The 19,668-nt window shown below is 40.5% G+C and overlaps 3 protein-coding genes across 3 annotated transcripts; all 3 read left to right on the plus strand.

Moving 5' to 3' along the window:
• Nucleotides 1-745: 745 nt before the first annotated feature.
• On the plus strand, nt 746-5,276 carry LOC308107395 (extracellular calcium-sensing receptor-like; the record flags this gene model as incomplete). Its single annotated transcript, XM_080459716.1, has 9 exons — nt 746-1,234; nt 1,658-1,858; nt 1,975-2,538; nt 2,654-2,784; nt 3,331-3,427; nt 3,641-3,764; nt 4,092-4,564; nt 4,666-4,746; nt 4,920-5,276. 9 exons carry the CDS (start codon nt 746-748, stop codon nt 5,274-5,276), a joined length of 2,517 nt encoding a protein of 838 aa, XP_080315842.1.
• A 3,354-nt stretch (nt 5,277-8,630) lies between these two features.
• On the plus strand, nt 8,631-12,568 carry LOC308107176 (extracellular calcium-sensing receptor-like). Its single transcript, XM_080459340.1, has 8 exons — nt 8,631-8,794; nt 9,208-9,502; nt 9,586-9,875; nt 10,004-10,299; nt 10,594-10,799; nt 10,928-11,149; nt 11,243-11,366; nt 11,447-12,568. Exons 1-8 carry the CDS (start codon nt 8,655-8,657, stop codon nt 12,349-12,351), a joined length of 2,478 nt encoding a protein of 825 aa, XP_080315466.1. The 5' UTR covers nt 8,631-8,654; the 3' UTR covers nt 12,352-12,568.
• A 1,668-nt stretch (nt 12,569-14,236) lies between these two features.
• olfcu1 (olfactory receptor C family, u1) lies at nt 14,237-19,544 on the plus strand (the record flags this gene model as incomplete). Its single annotated transcript, XM_080459717.1, has 12 exons — nt 14,237-14,257; nt 14,359-14,501; nt 14,969-15,482; nt 15,641-15,793; nt 15,900-16,100; nt 16,217-16,780; nt 16,889-17,019; nt 17,598-17,694; nt 17,908-18,031; nt 18,360-18,832; nt 18,934-19,014; nt 19,188-19,544. The coding sequence occupies 12 exons, from the start codon at nt 14,237-14,239 to the stop codon at nt 19,542-19,544; spliced, it is 2,859 nt and encodes a 952-aa protein (XP_080315843.1).
• Between the last annotated feature and the right edge of the window lie 124 nt (nt 19,545-19,668).

Here is a 19,668-nt window from a genome sequence, read left to right on the forward strand (position 1 = left end):
TGTTGATGCCGAAAGAAAAAATCAAAGTGTGGAAGTGGCTGATGTGGAAAAAATAGAAACTATACAAGAAAAAAGGAATGCTTTCAGGATAGAAAGAGTGAAGAGGCCTGATTCTGGTTTACCTCAGTGTGAAAAAGTGAGCGACAGCGAGCCGCTGGCCCTGTACTCTGAGGGGGACGTAGTCATCGGAGGGATATTCCCTCTGCATTATGTGGCCTCTAAACCACTCAACAGCTTCCAAAGGAGACCCCTGATCACACCGTGCAGTAGGTGAGTGTAAGAAAGTACACTATATCGCTATTTCACGCACAAAACTGCAGGTCTCTGCCACACTGTATACAGGTGCATGGGCGCATGCAGGACAAAATTGCAATTTCATTTTAAAACTTGTTTCGATTAAGCCATCACTACACTCAGAAACATATGAATTAATGCGTTTCAACTATTTTTTAAATTTTGTTGGTGACAATTATGGCTTCTAATTAGGAAAGCAGAAAATATAAATCATGTTTTGATATGTGTTATAGGGAACTGAGATACTGTATGTTTGATTAGCATGACTTATGAGATAATTATATGGAATAAAACCGAAAATGATGCTTGCAATATTGAAGTCTAGTAAATTAAAGCATCACAGTAGTCTTACAGTTACACTTTTTTAGTTTTAATAAAACTGTTGCAGATTTTGTATTGTGTTCAACTTTATTACATATTCTCCAGCTTTGACCTCAGGGCCTTCCGCTGGATGATGACTATGGTGTTTGCAGTGGAGGAAATCAATAGCAATTCGGACTTGTTACCAGGTGTTAAACTAGGCTACCGGATCATGGACAGCTGTGACCAAGTCCATACCAGCCTGCAAGCGGTTGTGTCTTTAGTCAGTCACTCCAAAGCTGGGATGAGCGAATTCGAACCAAACGCAAAAACTGAAAACACGTTAAATGAGACAAAGATGAAAAGAATTCCAACAGAGGAATTTGAGAACAAAGAAAGAGCAAGAAAGCAGAGAAAGTTAACCGCAGGAGAAATGAGAGTCTCTGAAGCTGAACCTATGGTTAATAATCCTGAAGAAAGTGGAAAACACAATGAAAGTGCCACAGAGGAGAGAAGCACAGCACAGGATGAAACTACCACATGCCTGTCTGGATCGCCTGTACCTGCTGTCATTGGTCTTGCATCCTCCTCCCCGACTAGAGCTGTAGCGCAAACTCTGGGCCCTTTCAACATACCACTGGTACGAGAGATGGAAACAAAATTGTTAAGATGAATCACTTCATTTTACATCAATAGGCTGCCATTTGTTCCATTTCTCAATGTTTGTAATTCGCCATGCAGCAGTGTTTACAGATGTTTTGAGTTGTATCGTATCTCTGTGAGATTAATATGGACTATCTCCTTCTAGGTGAGTTATTTTGCTACTTGTACCTGTCTTACTGACAAGCACTTGTACCCATCATTCTTGAGAACGGTGCCGAGTGACCTCTTTCAAGTGAGAGGTCTCGTGCAGCTGGTCACTTTCTTAGGCTGGTTCTGGGTGGGCACAATCGGGACCACGGTGAGATAGAAGGCTTTTTTTGTTTAGCGCTACAATTATTCACTTTAACAAACTAACATGATTGCTGTTCGGTGTGTTTGTATGTGTTTTTTTTTTTTTTAGGATGACTACAGTCGGTATGGCATTCAGGCTTTCTCAAGTCAATTTAGTCAACAGGGAGGATGTGTGGCCTTTCACCTCACGATCCCTAAATCCCCCACAGGGGCTGACATCCAGGAAATGGCAGACCAGCTGCAGAGTTTAACTGCACATGTTGTGGTGGTCTTTGCCGCTGAGGGACAGTTGCTGGATCTGCTCTCAGAAGTAAGAGCAATATCAAAACATATAGTGTGATGTAATGCACATTTTTAAAAGTCAAAAAATTTGAAAATTAAGATTCATTGATGCCCAGCATCATTTTTCTCTGTCTGCCCTTGCAGCTCACTCAGAGGAATGTGAGCGGTATACAGTGGGTCGCCAGTGAATCCTGGGTGGCTGCCAGCATATTAACGTCACCTGACTTCCACCCACTTTTAGAAGGAACAATTGGCTTCTCCTTCCCTGGAGTCAGGATCCCTGGCTTGAAAGAGTTTCTTTTGAATGTGCGTCCTTCCACTAAACCAGGGATGGAGTTTGTCAATATGTTCTGGGAAGAGCAATTTGGTTGTAAGCTCAAGCTCCGAGAAGACCAATCCAAAGAATTTGCTGCCTATTTGGCTGCTTTTGAGAATAAAACAGACTTTCAGAATAGTTCTACTGATGGACTAAAGAGCACAATTAAGGTTGATGACAACTATAACGCTGAATTGCCAATGTGCACGGGCGCAGAGGATCTGAGGTACACTGATAGTGGTTACTCTGATGTATCTCAGGTCAGAATATCCTATAATGTCTACAAGGCTGTGTATGTCATCGCCCATGCTTTACACACCTTGCTGAAGTGCAATCCTGGAGAATCTAACAAGGGACTATGTGAGAAACATACCTCATTCACTTCTGAACAGGTTGGTACAAATTCATAAAAAGAAAAGACAGACAGAGAAAAGTGCCAATATTTTTTGCCCTTTTTTTTATCTTCAATAACTTTCTTTCTTCTATTTCTCTTTACACCTCACGTAGTTGCTGCACCATCTGAAAAGAGTGAATTTCACTAATCAATTTGATGAGAAAGTGTATTTTGACACAAACGGAGAGCCAGTTCCTCTTTATGACATAATTAACTGGCAGAAGGACAGGACGGGTGGAATTAGGTAGTAATTCTTCTTTTTGTTTTATTTCCTGAAAATAATCAAGTTTTGGTTGATGTTATAATTTTAAAACTGGAAACTTATAGCCATTTTGAAAAGTTTTATTGTGCTGATTAGGGGATCACTTAAATACCAAGAATAAAAGATAACAGGCATGAAATAGTCCATATTATTGCATTGTATTGTAGTAGTAGTAGTAGTAGTAGTAGTAGTAGTAGTAGTAGTTTAAAAAAAAAAAAATTTTATATTTTGGGGGCTAAGCAAAGAGGTAGAGCAAACCTGGTGGTGTAGTGGTCAACATTCTCACCTAACAACAAGAATATCCCCGTTTGAATCTGTTTAGAGTTTGGAAGTTCTCCCCGAGATCGTACGTTAATTTTGAGGTTTTCTCCTTCAATCTAAAACATGACTGCTGTTAATTGGTGACTCTAAATTGCTTGTAGGAGCTTGTCAGTGACTTTGTGTTTGCAGTGTCGTGCACTGATGGCCGAGTACAGAAGATGGAAGTTGTTTACACCAGTTGGCTATATAAGATTTGTCTGTGTATAGATTCATCAAAGTGGGAAGCTATGATGGCTCAGCTCCACCGGGACAACAGCTGCAGATACAGCAGAGCACTATTGTTTGGACAGGAGGACAGTCACAGGTGGGTCACGTGTTAAAAGTGGTTATGATACTTCGAATGAGGCTTATTTAGTGGTTGTGAAACATGATGTCATTTTGATGAGTTTTGCATTTTCCAAAAGATTTCCTTATGGAATATTTAGTGCTTATTTATCCGGATTTTTGAATGTTACAAATGCTTCAATGAGTGTCCTGCAATTTGATTTCACATGTTGACCTCATTGTCGTCCTCCAGGTGCCAGTGTCACAGTGCAGTACTCCGTGTTCGCCTGGCAGCCGACGAGCGATACGTCCAGGACAGCCTCACTGCTGCTTTGACTGTCTGCCCTGTGCAGAAGGAGAGATCAGCAACCAAACTGGTAGCCTAACTATAGTCCCAGATGAAACCATTTGAGAAGCTTTTTTGCAGTTGAACTAAAGACAAAGTAATGATTTGCATATCGCACAAATATTCCAAATAGAATAACACGAGCTAAAAAAATGATTACACATGAATCAAAAGCAACGACAGAAGTATTTTAGAACTAATTGGGGTTAATTTAAAAAAGGTAAGTAACATGGCTCGATGAAATAAAAATTCTTCTTTTAGATTTGCTGATCACTGCATTTTGCTTATATTTCAATATAACAAAGCAGCAACATAAATCATTGAAAGTATAGAGAAGAGCTCTTCTTTGTTCCCAAAGGTTCATCTGAATGCACAAAGTGTCCCGAGCACTACTGGTCAGACAAAGAAAAGGTGAAATGTGTGGCGGGGATCGAAGAATTTCTCTCTTTCTATGACACCATGGGCATCATCCTGGTAGCGCTCACCCTGCTGGGGGTCATCCTGACAACTATCATCACCTGTGTCTTTCACCGTTTTCGTTCCACACCCATCGTCAAGGCAAACAACTCAGAAATCAGCTTCTTGCTTCTCATTTCACTCAAGCTGTGCTTCCTGTGCTCCCTGGTGTTCATCGGGCAGCCGTCTGTGTGGGCGTGCAGGCTCCGCCAGGCTGCATTCGGAATCAGCTTTGTCCTCTGCCTGTCCTGCCTCCTGGTTAAGACCATTGTGGTTCTCCTGGCTTTCCGGGCTAATATGCCTGGCTCCAGTGGTTTGAAGCTGTTTGGGCCTTCCCAGCAGAGGACTCTGATCCTCTGTACTACAGCTCCTCAGGTGGGAAAATTACAATTTTGAACATTTAACCATAATTTGTGGCTTAATATTTATTTTCGGGTTATTTTTAGGAACAGTGTTTCTTTTTATCTTCACCTCAGATTTGTCTCTGTGCTGGCTGGCTGCTGGGTGCGCCTCCCTTCCCATTCAGGAATCCAACTTACCAGGCCTCAACTGGAAAAGTAAGGAGCTTCACTCGTGAGCACACTTAATCTTTACATAAATGAGTTTCACACCAAGGGGTTTTAATAGGTAATACTGTGGTCTAAGATGATTCAAAGAAAATCATAGACTATTAATTTCCTCTGTTTAATCCTATGAGTCGATCTCTCAAGTGTTTGTTGTTGATTTTCAGATTGTTGTGGAGTGTAAAGAGCCTTGGCCTCCTGGGTTTTACCTGGTCCTCGGTTACATTGGCCTACTGGCCTTCATCTGTCTCCTCCTGGCGTTCCTCGGACGGAAACTACCTGATACTTTCAACGAGGCAAAGCTCATCACTTTCAGCATGTTGATTTTCTGGGCTGTGTGGATCTCCTTCATCCCAGCTTATGTAAGCTCTCCCGGGAAGTTCACTGTGGCCGTGGAGATATTTGCCATCTTAGCATCCAGCTTTGGGTTGTTACTCTGTGTTTTTGTGCCCAAATGTTACATCATTTTATTGCAGCCAGAGAGGAACACTAAAAGAGGCATGACCGGAAAATATCTGAGATAAAGGTTTACATGCACTTAAGATATCGATCAGAAACTTAGGAATCCACTTTCACTGGTCATTGGTGGAAATCTTTTCATGTCCAAATGTGGAACTAATAAAATCACCCAATGAAACATGTTTCTGTTTAGTTCTTGCAGCTTTAACTGGACTTTAGGAGAACCTTTAAAATTTTTCTCTGGTAGAATATATTCAAGTCCTTGATGTTAAATGTATGGGACCCAGGTTTGAATCCCGATTATGACAGAAAAGGCATCCGGCAGGGAAATCAGCCGATATGGTGCAAGTTACGATGACTTGCGGTGGTAAATGTGTGATTTCTGTGGAAGCTCATTATCTGTATTGACTCTGCCCTTAAGATGCCGTTAAACAAATTCGGTCATTTTTGAGGACGCTGGATTTTATTAAGGGTGGTGGGGGCTGGTGCTGATCCCCGTGGCCTAAGAGTACACTCTGGACAGGTCAGCAATCCATCACAGGGCAAACATAGAGAGACACACACATTAACACCAAGTCACTGGATCACATGGAGAAAACGAGTATAGAGAGAACATGCAAACTCCATAAATAAATATTACAGCACTGAGATTAATTTATCATTAATTTGTAGGCCTCATTGATTCCTTTTTTGGTTTCTCACTGTAATTTCATTTTGTGCATTTTAATGCACCGTTTAATACCTCGCTGTAATCAATAAGTTATTGACAATCACCCCCCCTTCTTTTAGTACCCTGAAGGCACCAGGCTGACCTCATTAAATCCCATCAAGTATACAAACATATAACTACATACAAATATAAATACATTTTGTTGCCCCATATAAATACAGTTATACCTCCTAACCTATTACAACTCTCAAACTAAACTTGTGCATGCTGGCAGGTATTCAGAAAAAGGATTTTACTTCCCAACAGACGTCCTTATTTATCATCATCTTTATTTTATTTACACAGTACAAAACAGTCAAATATATATCACTTGGTGCATAGCATTACAACTTTGTTGAAATAAGTGCGATTTCATGCTGGAATAATATGTTTTCGAAACATGTTTTTGAAATATCAAGTTACTTCTTTTCTTTTCCCATTAAATGCTGTTTTGTGTTTTTCTCTGGCTTCAATATAATAATGTAACACTTTGGAGCAAACAGGCAGAACAACAGGCCAAAGCTGGAGGCCAGAATCGCAAATGACTCCACTGCATCTGTATAGTTTCCAGGGGAGCTGATGTAAGCTGGGATGAATGTCAGCCAAACTGCACAGAAGATCAGCATGCTGAAAGTGATGAATTTGGCCTCGTTGAAATTTCCTGGTTAAACTCAGTGTGAGCAGCTTGCCTCACTCTGATGCCCTGCCCACTTTATCCTGTCATCTTCGATCACCAGTTCCTCGCCAGCAGGTTTGGTTCCATCAAACAATCCCACGTTGATAAATTCAATGCTTCCACCTGAGCCCCTCTGCCAGTTAATAATGTCATAATAGGGGATGGAGTCGCCTTTCAGGTCAAAGTTCGCCTCCTCTTCGCCAATGTTAAATGTCACTTCCTGGAGGTAGTACTGGAGCTTGAAAACCATCAACTAATATGCAATAAGTACGAAAAAACACACCGAAGGGGAACTCAGTGACAGTATGAAGGCTGACCCCTACCTGCCACGGAACTATGTTGTTGCTTTGAGCACATGACTTGTTTTGGAAAGGCCCACTGCCTGCTTGACAGAGAAGAAGGTTGTGCAGGGAATGCGCCACTGCATACACAGCTTTATAGAAAACAAAAATCACAATACAGACAAATAATATAGAAATGTAAAGCTTCTTGGACAGATGCTGATATTTTTGTTTCTGTCTTTATATGTTTTCAGGTGCTGCTAAAGACATCCGTGCTTGTGATGGGACTGAAAACATGCATACACTCCAAAGCCCGTACACTGACACGTCTCAGCTCAGAATTACTAACATGGTTTACAAGGCTGTGTATGCAATTGCACATGCCATTCACGATTCACTGTGTTATAAAATCAATTCCAAAATCCGTTGTGATAAATTCACTGGGTTGGAGTCCAAGCAGGTGAGTGGAAGTAACTCAACCTACGTTTCTGTTGCTATAATATACTTCAGATAAAAGAGAACATATGTTTTTCCATGTAATTACCTCCTGTCTCCTCCCTGTCTGCAATCTTTCCTTCATCCTTGTAGGTTTTTGATCAGTTAAGAAAAGTGACTTTTTCCCAGAATGGCTATGATGTGTCGTTTGATTAAATTATTATTATTATTATTATTATTATTATTATTATTATTATTATTATTATTATTATTATTATTATTATTATTATTATTATTATTATTATTATTATTATTATTAATAATAATATTAGTATTATTATTATTATGAGTGAGAGGATGACACATAACAGAGCTTGAATCATATTGTGTCACATTATATATAGATATATTGGTTGGTGGCGTTAGAAATACAAACCGTAATAACTTTTTTTCTAACCTCAGGTGGATGTTTTCATCTCTTTGTCATCAGACATTATAATGAACTTGATGTCCACTAGATGGTAGCAGCTGAGTGAGACTACACATAACACTCTCAGAATTATACTATACATCTTTCTAAAGTAACCATATGTGTAAATGATAAACATTTCTATTCAGATCTTCCATCTACACTAATATATACAAGAAGACAGTAGCAACTATACACTGGCAAAAAAAATGGAAGATAATAAGTTGGAAACAGACACACTTTTTAAATAGATGAGAAATGCAAATACAAACACAAACTTACATCAGATTAAGTAATTTCTGATATTCTCAAAACAAAGCAGAAGCAAAGAATATGACATCATTTTTATGTTATCTTAGAATTTTGTGGGGTGACCTTGAGTGTTTTGGAAGGTGAAAAATCTATATAACACATTCTTATTCTTATTCTTATTCTTATTCTTATTCTTATTCTTATTATTTTTCTTATTCTTATTCATAATAATAATAATAATAATAATAATAATAATAATAATAATAATAATAATAATAATAATAATAATAATAATAATAATAATAATAATAATAAAAAAATTAGGCCTAGACTAGAACTGTAGAAGACTGAAAGAGAAAAAAATTATGTCTTAAACCTCTTGTGAGATGTGGGGGGATGACGTACAATGAAAGTACTGAAAAGTTATATAAAGCTGTGAATCCACACCTGCACTCACATGCAGCCACTGTCAGGATGGAGATCTCAGCTCTCTGTATTGGCCTGAGGTTGGCTCTGGGATTCTTGGAGCTGAACATAGTGTTAGGCGGGTCTCTGCATGGTCTTACAGAGGCTAAGATAGATACTGGGGTCAGTGCTGAGGCTTCATCTGTGAAATGCAAGATGCAGGGCACTGCTCGCCTGCCTGCATTCTCAATGGATGGTGACTACATTATTGGAGGTGTTTTCTCCATACATTATTACATGCATACAGTGAAGCATGACTACACCAGCATGCCTGAGCCTCTGAGGTGCACAGGGAGGTTAGTAACAGGGAATGTGTTGGGTTGAAGGCAAAGCCAGTGTGAAGTAGTATTAATGGTTTGAGTTGATTTGTGTACAATGATGCTGTGAAGCTTTTTTGTAGTGATGATCTCAGAAAATTAATGAGCTTGCTTTATACAGATTTTCAAGGATGTGTATCTGAAAAGTAATTGTTTTTGTGTAGTTTGATTTTATTGAGAGTTGGTCAGATGGTCAGACACACATTAAGACTATGTCTAATATTGTGATTTATTTTATGATGAATCATAATCACATCTTTTAAATGTGATATTTATTTCTCAGGTGAATGCACACCAGCTGCAGGTCTTTCATTTTGCTTGTGTTTCTGTTAAAATGTTAATTAGAGTAGAAATACTAATATTTTGATGTTGACATGTACCTATCTGTGCAGCATGGACTCTCGTGAATTGCGTTTTTCACGCGCAATGATGTTTGCAGTGGAGGAGATTAACAACAGCACTGAGTTGCTACCGGGCATCCAACTTGGGTATGAGATCCATGACTCATGCGCCTCGGTGCCCGTGGCTGTACACGTGGCCTTTCAGCTGTCAAACGGCCTGGACCCTGTGTTTCACACCGGCGACGACTGCACCCCCTCTGGCAGGGTGATGGCAATCGTGGGTGAGTCAGGGTCCACACCGTCCATCAGCATGTCGCGCATCATCGGGTCTTTTAACATTCCTCAAGTAAGTATCTCAACTCTAATGCACTGAAGTGAAATGACGTATGTGCAGATCTGCTGATGGTGCAGTGTCTTGTTTTGCTTCAGGTGAGCCACTTTGCTACTTGTGCATGCCTGTCCGATAAGCAGCAGTACCCCACTTTCTTCAGGACAGTCCCCAGTGATCAGTTTCAAGCAGACGCGCTCGCCAAGCTGGTGAAACACTTTGGCTGGACCTGGATAGGCGCAGTCCACTCGGACTCAGACTATGGCAATAACGGCATGGCGTCGTTTCTGGAAGCAGCGCGAAAAGAGGGCATCTGTGTGGAGTACTCAGAGTCCTTCTACCGCACGAACCCACGCAGTAGGATCAAGAGTGTGGCTGATGTCATCCGCAGGTTCAAAAGTCTTGTTTGTGTTTATTTCACCATCATGCGCTTTGCCATCATATTGTTTAACCAACATTTACGAAGACAATTGTCTTTGTGTGTCTGTGAAAAAAAAATCCATTGCAATCTCTCTGCAGGTCTACAGCTATGGTGGTTGTAGCGTTTGTTGCCTCTGGAGACATGAGGATCCTGTTGGAGGAGCTGACGCAGGAGCCTACCCCACCCCGCCAGTGGATAGGCAGTGAGTCCTGGGTGACAGACCCAGACATGCTGAGGTTTAGCTTTTGTACCGGGGCAATCGGATTTGGCATCCAACAATCTGTCATCCCAGGCCTGAGAGACTTCCTGCTGGATCTCTCTACTGCTGAAGTCGCTGCCTCACAACTGCTCACTGAGTTCTGGGAGGGTGCATTCAAGTGCAAACTGGGAAAAAGTAAGCACAATCTATTTAATTGAATAAATGTCCTTGCATGTCAATGTCTGTCCACAAACCTAAATACACAAATAGTAGGTGATAAAAAAACAGATGGATTTGACTCTTGTTCATGGAGCTGGACAGTGACTTCCTCCTGAGTTACAGATATGAGTTTATTTTCAGGCCTCCAAAGTGAGAGTAGGAAGAGATTAATGTAGAAAACAAAAATCACAATACAGACAAATAATATAGAAATGTGAAGCTTCTTGGACAGATGCAGATATTTTTGTTTCTGTCTTTATATGTTTTCAGGTGCTGCTAAAGACATGCGTGCTTGTGATGGGACTGAAAACATACATACACTCCAAAACCCGTACACTGACACGTCTCAGCTCAGAATTACTAACATGGTTTACAAGGCTGTGTATGCAATTGCACATGCCATTCACAATTCACTGTGTTATAAAATCAATTCCAAAATCCGTTGTGATAAATTCACTGGGTTGGAGTCCAAGCAGGTGAGTGGAAGTAACTCAGCCTACGTTTCTGTTGCTATAATATACTTCAGATAAAAGAGAACACGTGTTTTTCCATGTAATTACCTCCTGTCTCCTCCCTGTCTGCAATCTTTCCTTCATCCTTGCAGGTTTTTGCTCAGTTGAAAAAAGTGAATTTTTCCCAGAATGGCTATGATGTGTCGTTTGATGAAAACGGAGATCCTGTGGCTGTTTATGAGCTTGTTAACTGGCAAAAAAGTGAGACTGGCCTCATTGAGTTGGTGACAGTGGGGCACTATGATGCATCGCTACCCGTTGGCCAGGAGTTTCATATTAACAGGAACCTCACATGGGTGGATGGTGGCATAAAAGTAATGAACCAAACTACAGTTATCTGAAGAAAAAATCGGAACCGTTTCAGAAAGAGTGTTTGTCTCTTATTGTTGCGTTTGTCTCTGTGACAGGTGCCGTTGTCAGTGTGCACGGACAGCTGTCATCCTGGAACTCGGAAAGTGCTGCAGAAAGGAAAACCCGTCTGCTGCTATGACTGTGTGCCCTGTCCTGAGGGTGAAATAAGTAATACTACAGGTAAAATAAAAGCAACCGTTTTGGTTTTCTGAATTTCTGTAGAATTCAATGTAAAAGTCAGAACGATATTGTTTCCTCAGACTCCCCTGATTGTTTCCCATGCCCGACGGAATTCTGGCCCAATGCAAACAGAGACGCCTGTTTCCTCAAGCCTGTCGAGTTTCTTTCCTTCAGTGAGATCCTAGGAATCATCTTGGCTGTTTTTTCAGTGACTGGAGCTTGTCTGGCCATCATGACAGCGGCTGTATTCGTTCGACACATCAATACTCCTATAGTCCGGGCCAACAACTCTGAGCTGAGCTTCCTTCTTCTCTTCTCCCTAACTCTGTGTTTCTTATGTTCTCTGACCTTCATCGGACCACCCTCTGAGTGGTCCTGCATGCTGCGACACACAGCGTTCGGCATCACCTTCGTCCTCTGCATCTCCTGTGTACTGGGGAAAACCATTGTGGTTTTAATGGCCTTCAAAGCAACACTTCCAGGTAGTAATGTCATGAAATGGTTTGGCCCTGCACAGCAGAGAATGACTGTAGTTTCTTTTACTTTTATTCAAGTTTTAATTTGTACTATCTGGTTAGTGCTCAGTCCTCCTTTCCCGATCAAAAATCTAACGACATACAAGGAGAAGATCATCCTGGAATGTGCTTTAGGTTCTGCCTTTGGATTCTGGGGGGTGCTCGGGTACATCGGCCTTCTGGCTGTCTTCTGTTTCGTGTTAGCCGTCCTGGCCCGAAAACTACCTGATAATTTTAACGAGGCTAAACTGATCACCTTCAGCATGCTGATATTCTGTGCGGTCTGGATGACCTTCATCCCAGCATATGTCAGCTCCCCTGGGAAGTTTACTGTGGCTGTAGAGATATTTGCAATTCTGGCCTCCAGTTTTGGACTAATACTTTGTATATTTGCTCCAAAGTGTTTTATAATACTGTTTAGACCAGAGAAGAACACCAAGAAATATTTGATGAATAAAAATCAAAATTAGTGCATGACAAGGTTGGAATTAATAGAAGTAGTGATTTCGTTTTTGAGTATATTGTTAAGGCTCGTTCGATGCATTTAGTAACATTTTGATGAATAAAATAACTGTTGAATCATATATTTACAAGTGTAAAATACTTTCATATTTTCTTTTCAGTGTGTCAATCCTACTGTGTGTTATTGTAAGAATTCATTAAAAGAAAGTGTTTATGTGTTTAACACACAGTGTGTGGTTCTGAGTTTTTGTCTCAATATTGTATATCAACACCACTCAAAGAAATAACTCCTACAATAACATTACCAACTACAAATGTGATATTTAGTCAAGGATCACCACATATTTTACCAATATACAGTAAGAAAATCAAAAGAATAGAGCTTTATCGTATCATTCACAAAAAGTCTCTCCTGCAAAGTCAGATAGTGACTTTGGCGATTTGGCAGATATACTGTATCTTAACACCTGATATATCCAAAGAATTATGGGTGGAATTGATTTAAGAGCCCTGGACAGGTCACCAGTTCATTGTCTATAATGGCTGCATAGCCTGAAACCACTACAAACCGACTCTACCTGACTTTGACTTTGATTCATGCTAACATACTCAACCTTTTTCCATTGAAGCTGCTATAAGTGTAGACTGCTGGGAGACCTTATTTAATGAACTCGACAGTGACAGAAAATTTGAGTTGAAATGAAATATTCCCAGACAAGCAGTCTTCATAGTTGTGGTACCAGTCAAGGCTGAGCACATCTGGGCAAACGTTACAAACACATATACAGTCACTTACACTAAGACTCTAGATTTATTGTACCATGTCCTCTAGGTGGTAGCAGTTAGTCAAAATATTTTCTTCCTCTTTTTCTAACTCTTTTCTGAAGGCTGTGGCAAAAGTTGATTGACAGGTCCTTCCATCTTCCATCCAGACTCCTTATCCAATTTAGGGTCCGGATATTTTTCTTATGTATTATTGGAAGAGACCAGTTGACCCGAATAAAACCAACACACAGAACATGCCCTCTACTAATCTAAACAACCCACATCTTAAAAAAATTTTTTACTTAATCTTTTTATTTTTTTGATATTCCAGTATAATATCCATCTATCTATCTATCTATCTATCTATCTATCTATCTATCTATCTATCTATCTATCTATCTATCATCCATCCATCCATCCATCCATCCATCCATCCATCCATCCATCCATCCATCCATCCATCCATCCATCTATCTATCTATCTATCTATCTATCTATCTATCTATCTATCTATCTATCTATCTATCTATCTATCTATCTATCTATCCATCCATCAGTCTTCTATAGCATTTAATCCTGTGCAGGGTCACAGGGCGCTGTAGTCAATCCCAGCTTAATATGAGCGAGGGCAGGATACACCCTGGTCAGGTCGCCACTCCATCACAAGGCCTAGTGCTGTCTTTGTTTTGATTTGCAGTGTTGTCCTTTGGAATAATTTAATCATACAAACTCCATTAAAGGTCACCAGAAAGTCATTAATGCAGCGTTACACGGAGGTTAACACGCTATACTTCTGAAAATGGTATATGTAGTCATTCTAATGTGACTGAAAGTTTGTTTCATGACTTCGTGTGGGGTGCAGTAGACCATGTCCTCTCTGATTCTCTGGTGCTTTGTTCCACTGTGATTGGTTGATCTAGTGATGACTCACATGATCAAATCTTTGAAGTCAGCCTCACAGTTTTTTATTGCAGTCCACCTCAAAATCTTCTCAGAGACTATGTTGGAGACCTGACGTCTCCAGCACACACACAGGCTTTATGGGGACAGTGCAGCCAAGCCTTGTCGGGACTTGTCTCCATATTTGTATCTTCTTTAGTCTTCTTTTTGTAATTTCCACTGTTGTTGATGCCGAAAGAAAAAATCAAAGTGTGGAAGTGGCTGATGTGGAAAAAATAGAAACTATACAAGAAAAAAGGAATGCTTTCAGGATAGAAAGAGTGAAGAGGCCTGATTCTGGTTTGCCTCAGTGTGTAAAAGTGAGCGACAGCGAGCCGCTGGCCCTGTACTCTGAGGGGGACGTAGTCATCGGAGGGATATTCCCTCTGCATTATGTGGCCTCTAAACCACTCAACAGCTTCCAAAGGAGACCCCTGATCACACCGTGCAGTAGGTAAGTGTAAGAAGGTACACTATATCGCCATTTTACGCACAAAACTGCAGGTCTCTGCCACACTGTATACAGGTGCATGGGCGCATGCAGGACAAAATTGCAATTTCATTTTAAAACTTGTTTCGATTAAGCCATCACTACACTCAGAAACATATGAATTAATGCATTTCAAGTATTTTTTAAATTTTGTTGGTGATAATTATGGCTTCTAATTAGGAAAGTAGAAAATATAAATCATGTTTTGATATGTGTTATAGGGAACTGAGATACTGTATGTTTGATTAGCATGACTTATGAGATAATTATATGGAATAAAACTGAAAATGATGCTTGCAATATTGAAGTCTAGTAAATTAAAGCATCACAGTAGTCTTACAGTTACACTTTTTTTTTTTTATAATGTTTTTCATTTTAATAAAACTGTTGCCGATTTTGTATTGTGTTCAACTTTATTACATATTCTCCAGCTTTGACCTCAGGGCCTTCCGCTGGATGATGACTATGGTGTTTGCAGTGGAGGAAATCAATAGCAATTCGGACTTGTTACCAGGTATTAAACTAGGCTACCGGATCATGGACAGCTGTGACCAAGTCCATACCAGCCTGCAAGCGGTTGCGTCTTTAGTCAGTCACTCCAAAGCTGGGATGAGCGAATTCGAACCAAACGCAAAAACTGAAAACACGTTTAATGCGACAAAGATGAAAAGAATTCCAACAGAGGATTTTGAGAACAAAGAAAGAGCAAGAAAGCAGAGAAAGTTAACCACAGGAGAAATGCGAGGCTCTGAAGCTGAACCTATGGTTAATAATCCTAAAGAAAGTGGAAAACACAATGAAAGTGCCACAGAGGAGAGAAGCACAGCACAGGATGAAACTACCACATGCCTGTCTGGATCGCCTGTACCTGCTGTCATTGGTCTTGCATCCTCCTCCCCGACTAGAGCTGTAGCGCAAACTCTGGGCCCTTTCAACATACCACTGGTACGAGAGATGGAAACAAAATTGTTGAGATGAATCACTTCATTTTACATCTATAGGCTGCCATTTGTTCCATTTCTAAATGTTTGTAATTCGCTATGCAGCAGTGTTTTGAGTTGTATCGTATTTCTTTGAGATTAATATGAACTATCTCCTTCTAGGTGAGTTATTTTGCTACTTGTACCTGTCTTACTGACAAGCACTTGTACCCATCATTCTTGAGAACGGTGCCGAGTGACCTCTTTCAAGTGAGAGGTCTCGTGCAGCTGGTCACTTTCTTAGGCTGGTTCTGGGTGGGCACAATCGGGACCACGGTGAGATAGAAGGCTTTTTTTGTTTAGCGCTACAATTATTCACTTTAACAAACTAACATGATTGTTGTTCTTTGTGTTTGTATGTGTGTGTGGTTATTTTTTTCAGGATGACTACAGTCGGTATGGCATTCAGGCTTTCTCGAGTCAATTTAGTCAACAGGGAGGATGTGTGGCCTTTCACCTCACGATCCCTAAATCCCCCACAGGGGCTGACATCCAGGAAATGGCAGACAAGCTGCAGAGTTTAACTGCACATGTTGTGGTGGTCTTTGCCGTTGAAGGACAGTTGCTGGATCTGCTCTCAGAAGTAAGAGCAATATCAAAACGTATAGTGTGATGTAATGCATAATATTAAAAGTCAAAAAATTCGAAAATTAAGATTCATTGATGCCCAGCATCATTTTTCTCTGTCTGCCCTTGCAGCTCGCCCAGAGGAATGTGAGCGGTATACAGTGGGTCGCCAGTGAAGCCTGGGTGACTGCCAGCATATTAACGTCACCTCAATTCCACCCACTTTTAGAAGGAACAATTGGCTTCTCCTTCCCTGGAGTCAGGATCCCTGGCTTGAAAGAGTTTCTTTTGAATGTGCGTCCTTCCACTAAACCAGGGATGGAGTTTGTCAATATGTTCTGGGAAGAGCAATTTGGTTGTAAGCTCAAGCTCCGAGAAGACCAATCCAAAGAATTTGCTGCCTATTTGGCTGCTTTTGAGAATAAAACAGACTTTCAGAACAGTTCTACTGATGGACTAAAGAGCACAATTAAGGTTGATGACAACTATAAAGCTGAATTGCCTATGTGCACGGGCGCAGAGGATCTGAGGTACACTGATAGTGGTTACTCTGATGTATCTCAGGTCAGAATATCCTATAATGTCTACAAGGCTGTGTATGTCATCGCCCATGCTTTACACACCTTGCTGAAGTGCAATCCTGGAGAATCTAACAAGGGACTATGTGAGAAACATACCTCATTCACTTCTGAACAGGTTGGTACAAATTCATAAAAAGAAAAGACAGACAGAGAAAAGTGCCAATATTTTTTTTTTTATCTTCAATAACTTTCTTTCTTCTATTTCTCTTTACACCTCATGTAGTTGCTGCACCATCTGAAAAGAGTGAATTTCACTAATCAATTTGATGAGAAAGTGTATTTTGACACAAACGGAGAGCCAGTTCCTCTTTATGACATAATTAACTGGCAGAAGGACAGGACGGGTGGAATTAGGTAGTAATTCTTCTTTTTGTTTTATGTTCTGAAAATAATCAAGTTTTGGTTGATGTTATAATTTTAAAACTGGAAACTTATAGCCATTTTGAAAAGTTTTATTGTGCTGATTAGGGAATCAATTTATAATATTTTAGAAATATTAATTTTGAAAAATACCAAGAATATAACATAACAGGCATGAAATAGTCCATATTATTGCATTGTATTGTAGTAGTAGTAGTAATAGTAGTAGTAGTAGTAGCAGTAGTTAAAAAAAAAAGGTTGATTATATTTTGGGGAAAAAGCATTGAGGTAGAGCAAACCTGGTGGTGTAGTGGTCAATATTCTCACCTAACAACAAGAATATCCCTGTTTGAATCTGTTTAGAGTTTGGAAGTTCTCCCCGAGATCACACGTTTGTTTTTTTTAGGTTTTCTCCTTCAATCTAAAACATGACTGCTGTTAATCGGTGACTCTAAATTGCTTGTAGGAGCTTGTCAGTGACTTCGTGTTTGCAGTGTCGTGCACTGATGGCCGAGTACAGAGGATAGAAGTTGTTTACACCAGTTGGCTATATAAGATTTGTCTGTGTATAGATTCATCAAAGTGGGAAGCTATGATGGCTCAGCTCCACCGGGACAACAGCTGCAGATACAGCAGAGCACTATTGTTTGGACAGGAGGACAGTCACAGGTGGGTCACATGTTAAAAATGGTTATGATACTTCGAATGAGGCTTATTTAGTGGTTGTGAAACATGATGTCATTTTGATGAGTTTTGCATTTTCCAAAAGATTTCATTATGGAATATTTAGTGCTTATTTATCCGGATTTTTGAATGTTACAAATGCTTCAATGAGTGTCCTGCAATTTGATTTCACATGTTGGCCTCATTGTCGTCCTCCAGGTGCCAGTGTCACAGTGCAGTACTCCGTGTTCGCCTGGCAGCCGGCGAGCGATACGTCCAGGACAGCCTCACTGCTGCTTTGACTGTCTGCCCTGTGCAGAAGGAGAGATCAGCAACCAAACTGGTAGCCTAACTATAGTCCCAGATGAAACCATTTGACAAGCTTTTTTGCAGTTGAACTAAAGACAAAGTAATGATTTGCATATCGCACAAATATTCCAAATAGAATAACACGAGCTAAAAAAATGATTACACATGAATCAAAAAAAAACTACAGAAGTATTTTAGAACTAATTGGGGTTAATTGGAAACAGGTAAGTAACATGTCTCGATGCAATAAAAATTCTTCTTTTAGATTTGCTGATCACTGCATTTTGCTTATATTTCAATATAACAAAGCGGCAACATAAATCATTGAAAGTATAGAGAAGAGCTCTTCTTTGTTCCCAAAGGTTCAGCTGAATGCACAAAGTGTCCCGAGCACTACTGGTCAGACAAAGAAAAGGTGAAATGTGTGGCGGGGATCGAAGAATTTCTCTCTTTCTATGACACCATGGGCATCATCCTGGTAGCGCTCACCCTGCTGGGGGTCATCCTGACAACTATCATCACCTGTGTCTTTCACCGTTTTCGTTCCACTCCCATCGTCAAGGCAAACAACTCAGAAATCAGCTTCTTGCTTCTCATTTCACTCAAGCTGTGCTTCCTGTGCTCCCTGGTGTTCATCGGGCAGCCGTCTGTGTGGGCGTGCAGGCTCCGCCAGGCTGCATTCGGAATCAGCTTTGTCCTCTGCCTGTCCTGCCTCCTGGTTAAGACCATTGTGGTTCTCCTGGCTTTCCGGGCTAATATGCCTGGCTCCAGTGGTTTGAAGCTGTTTGGGCCTTCCCAGCAGAGGACTCTGATCCTCTGTACTACAGCTCCTCAGGTGGGAAAATTACAATTTTGAACATTTAACCATAATTTGTGGCTTAATATTTATTTTCGGGTTATTTTTAGGAACAGTGTTTCTTTTTATCTTCACCTCAGATTTGTCTCTGTGCTGGCTGGCTGCTGGGTGCGCCTCCCTTCCCATTCAGGAATCCAACTTACCAGGCTTCAACTGGAAAAGTAAGGAGTTTCACTCGTGAGCACACTTAATCTTTACATAAATGAGTTTCACACCAAGGGGTTTTAGTAGGTAATACTGTGGTCTAAGATGATTCAAAGAAAATCATAGACTATTAATTTCCTCTGTTTAATCCTATGAGTCGATCTCTCAAGTGTTTGTTGTTGATTTTCAGATTGTTGTGGAGTGTAAAGAGCCTTGGCCTCCTGGGTTTTACCTGGTCCTCGGTTACATTGGCCTACTGGCCTTCATCTGTCTCCTCCTGGCGTTCCTCGGACGGAAACTACCTGATACTTTCAACGAGGCCAAGCTCATCACTTTCAGCATGTTGATTTTCTGGGCTGTGTGGATCTCCTTCATCCCAGCTTATGTAAGCTCTCCCGGGAAGTTCACTGTGGCCGTGGAGATATTTGCCATCTTAGCATCCAGCTTTGGGTTGTTACTCTGTGTTTTTGTGCCCAAATGTTACATCATTTTATTGCAGCCAGAGAGGAACACTAAAAGAGGCATGACAGGAAAATATCTGAGATAAAGGTTTACATGCACTTGAGATATCGATCAGAAACTCATGAATCCACTTTCACTGGTCATTGGTGGAAAACATTTCATGTCCAAATGTGGAACTAATAAAATCACTTGAATGAAACATGCTTCTG

Source organism: Lipophrys pholis (assembly GCF_963383615.2).
Source record: "Lipophrys pholis genome assembly, chromosome: 3".
NCBI classification, from domain to species: Eukaryota; Metazoa; Chordata; class Actinopteri; order Blenniiformes; family Blenniidae; genus Lipophrys; species Lipophrys pholis.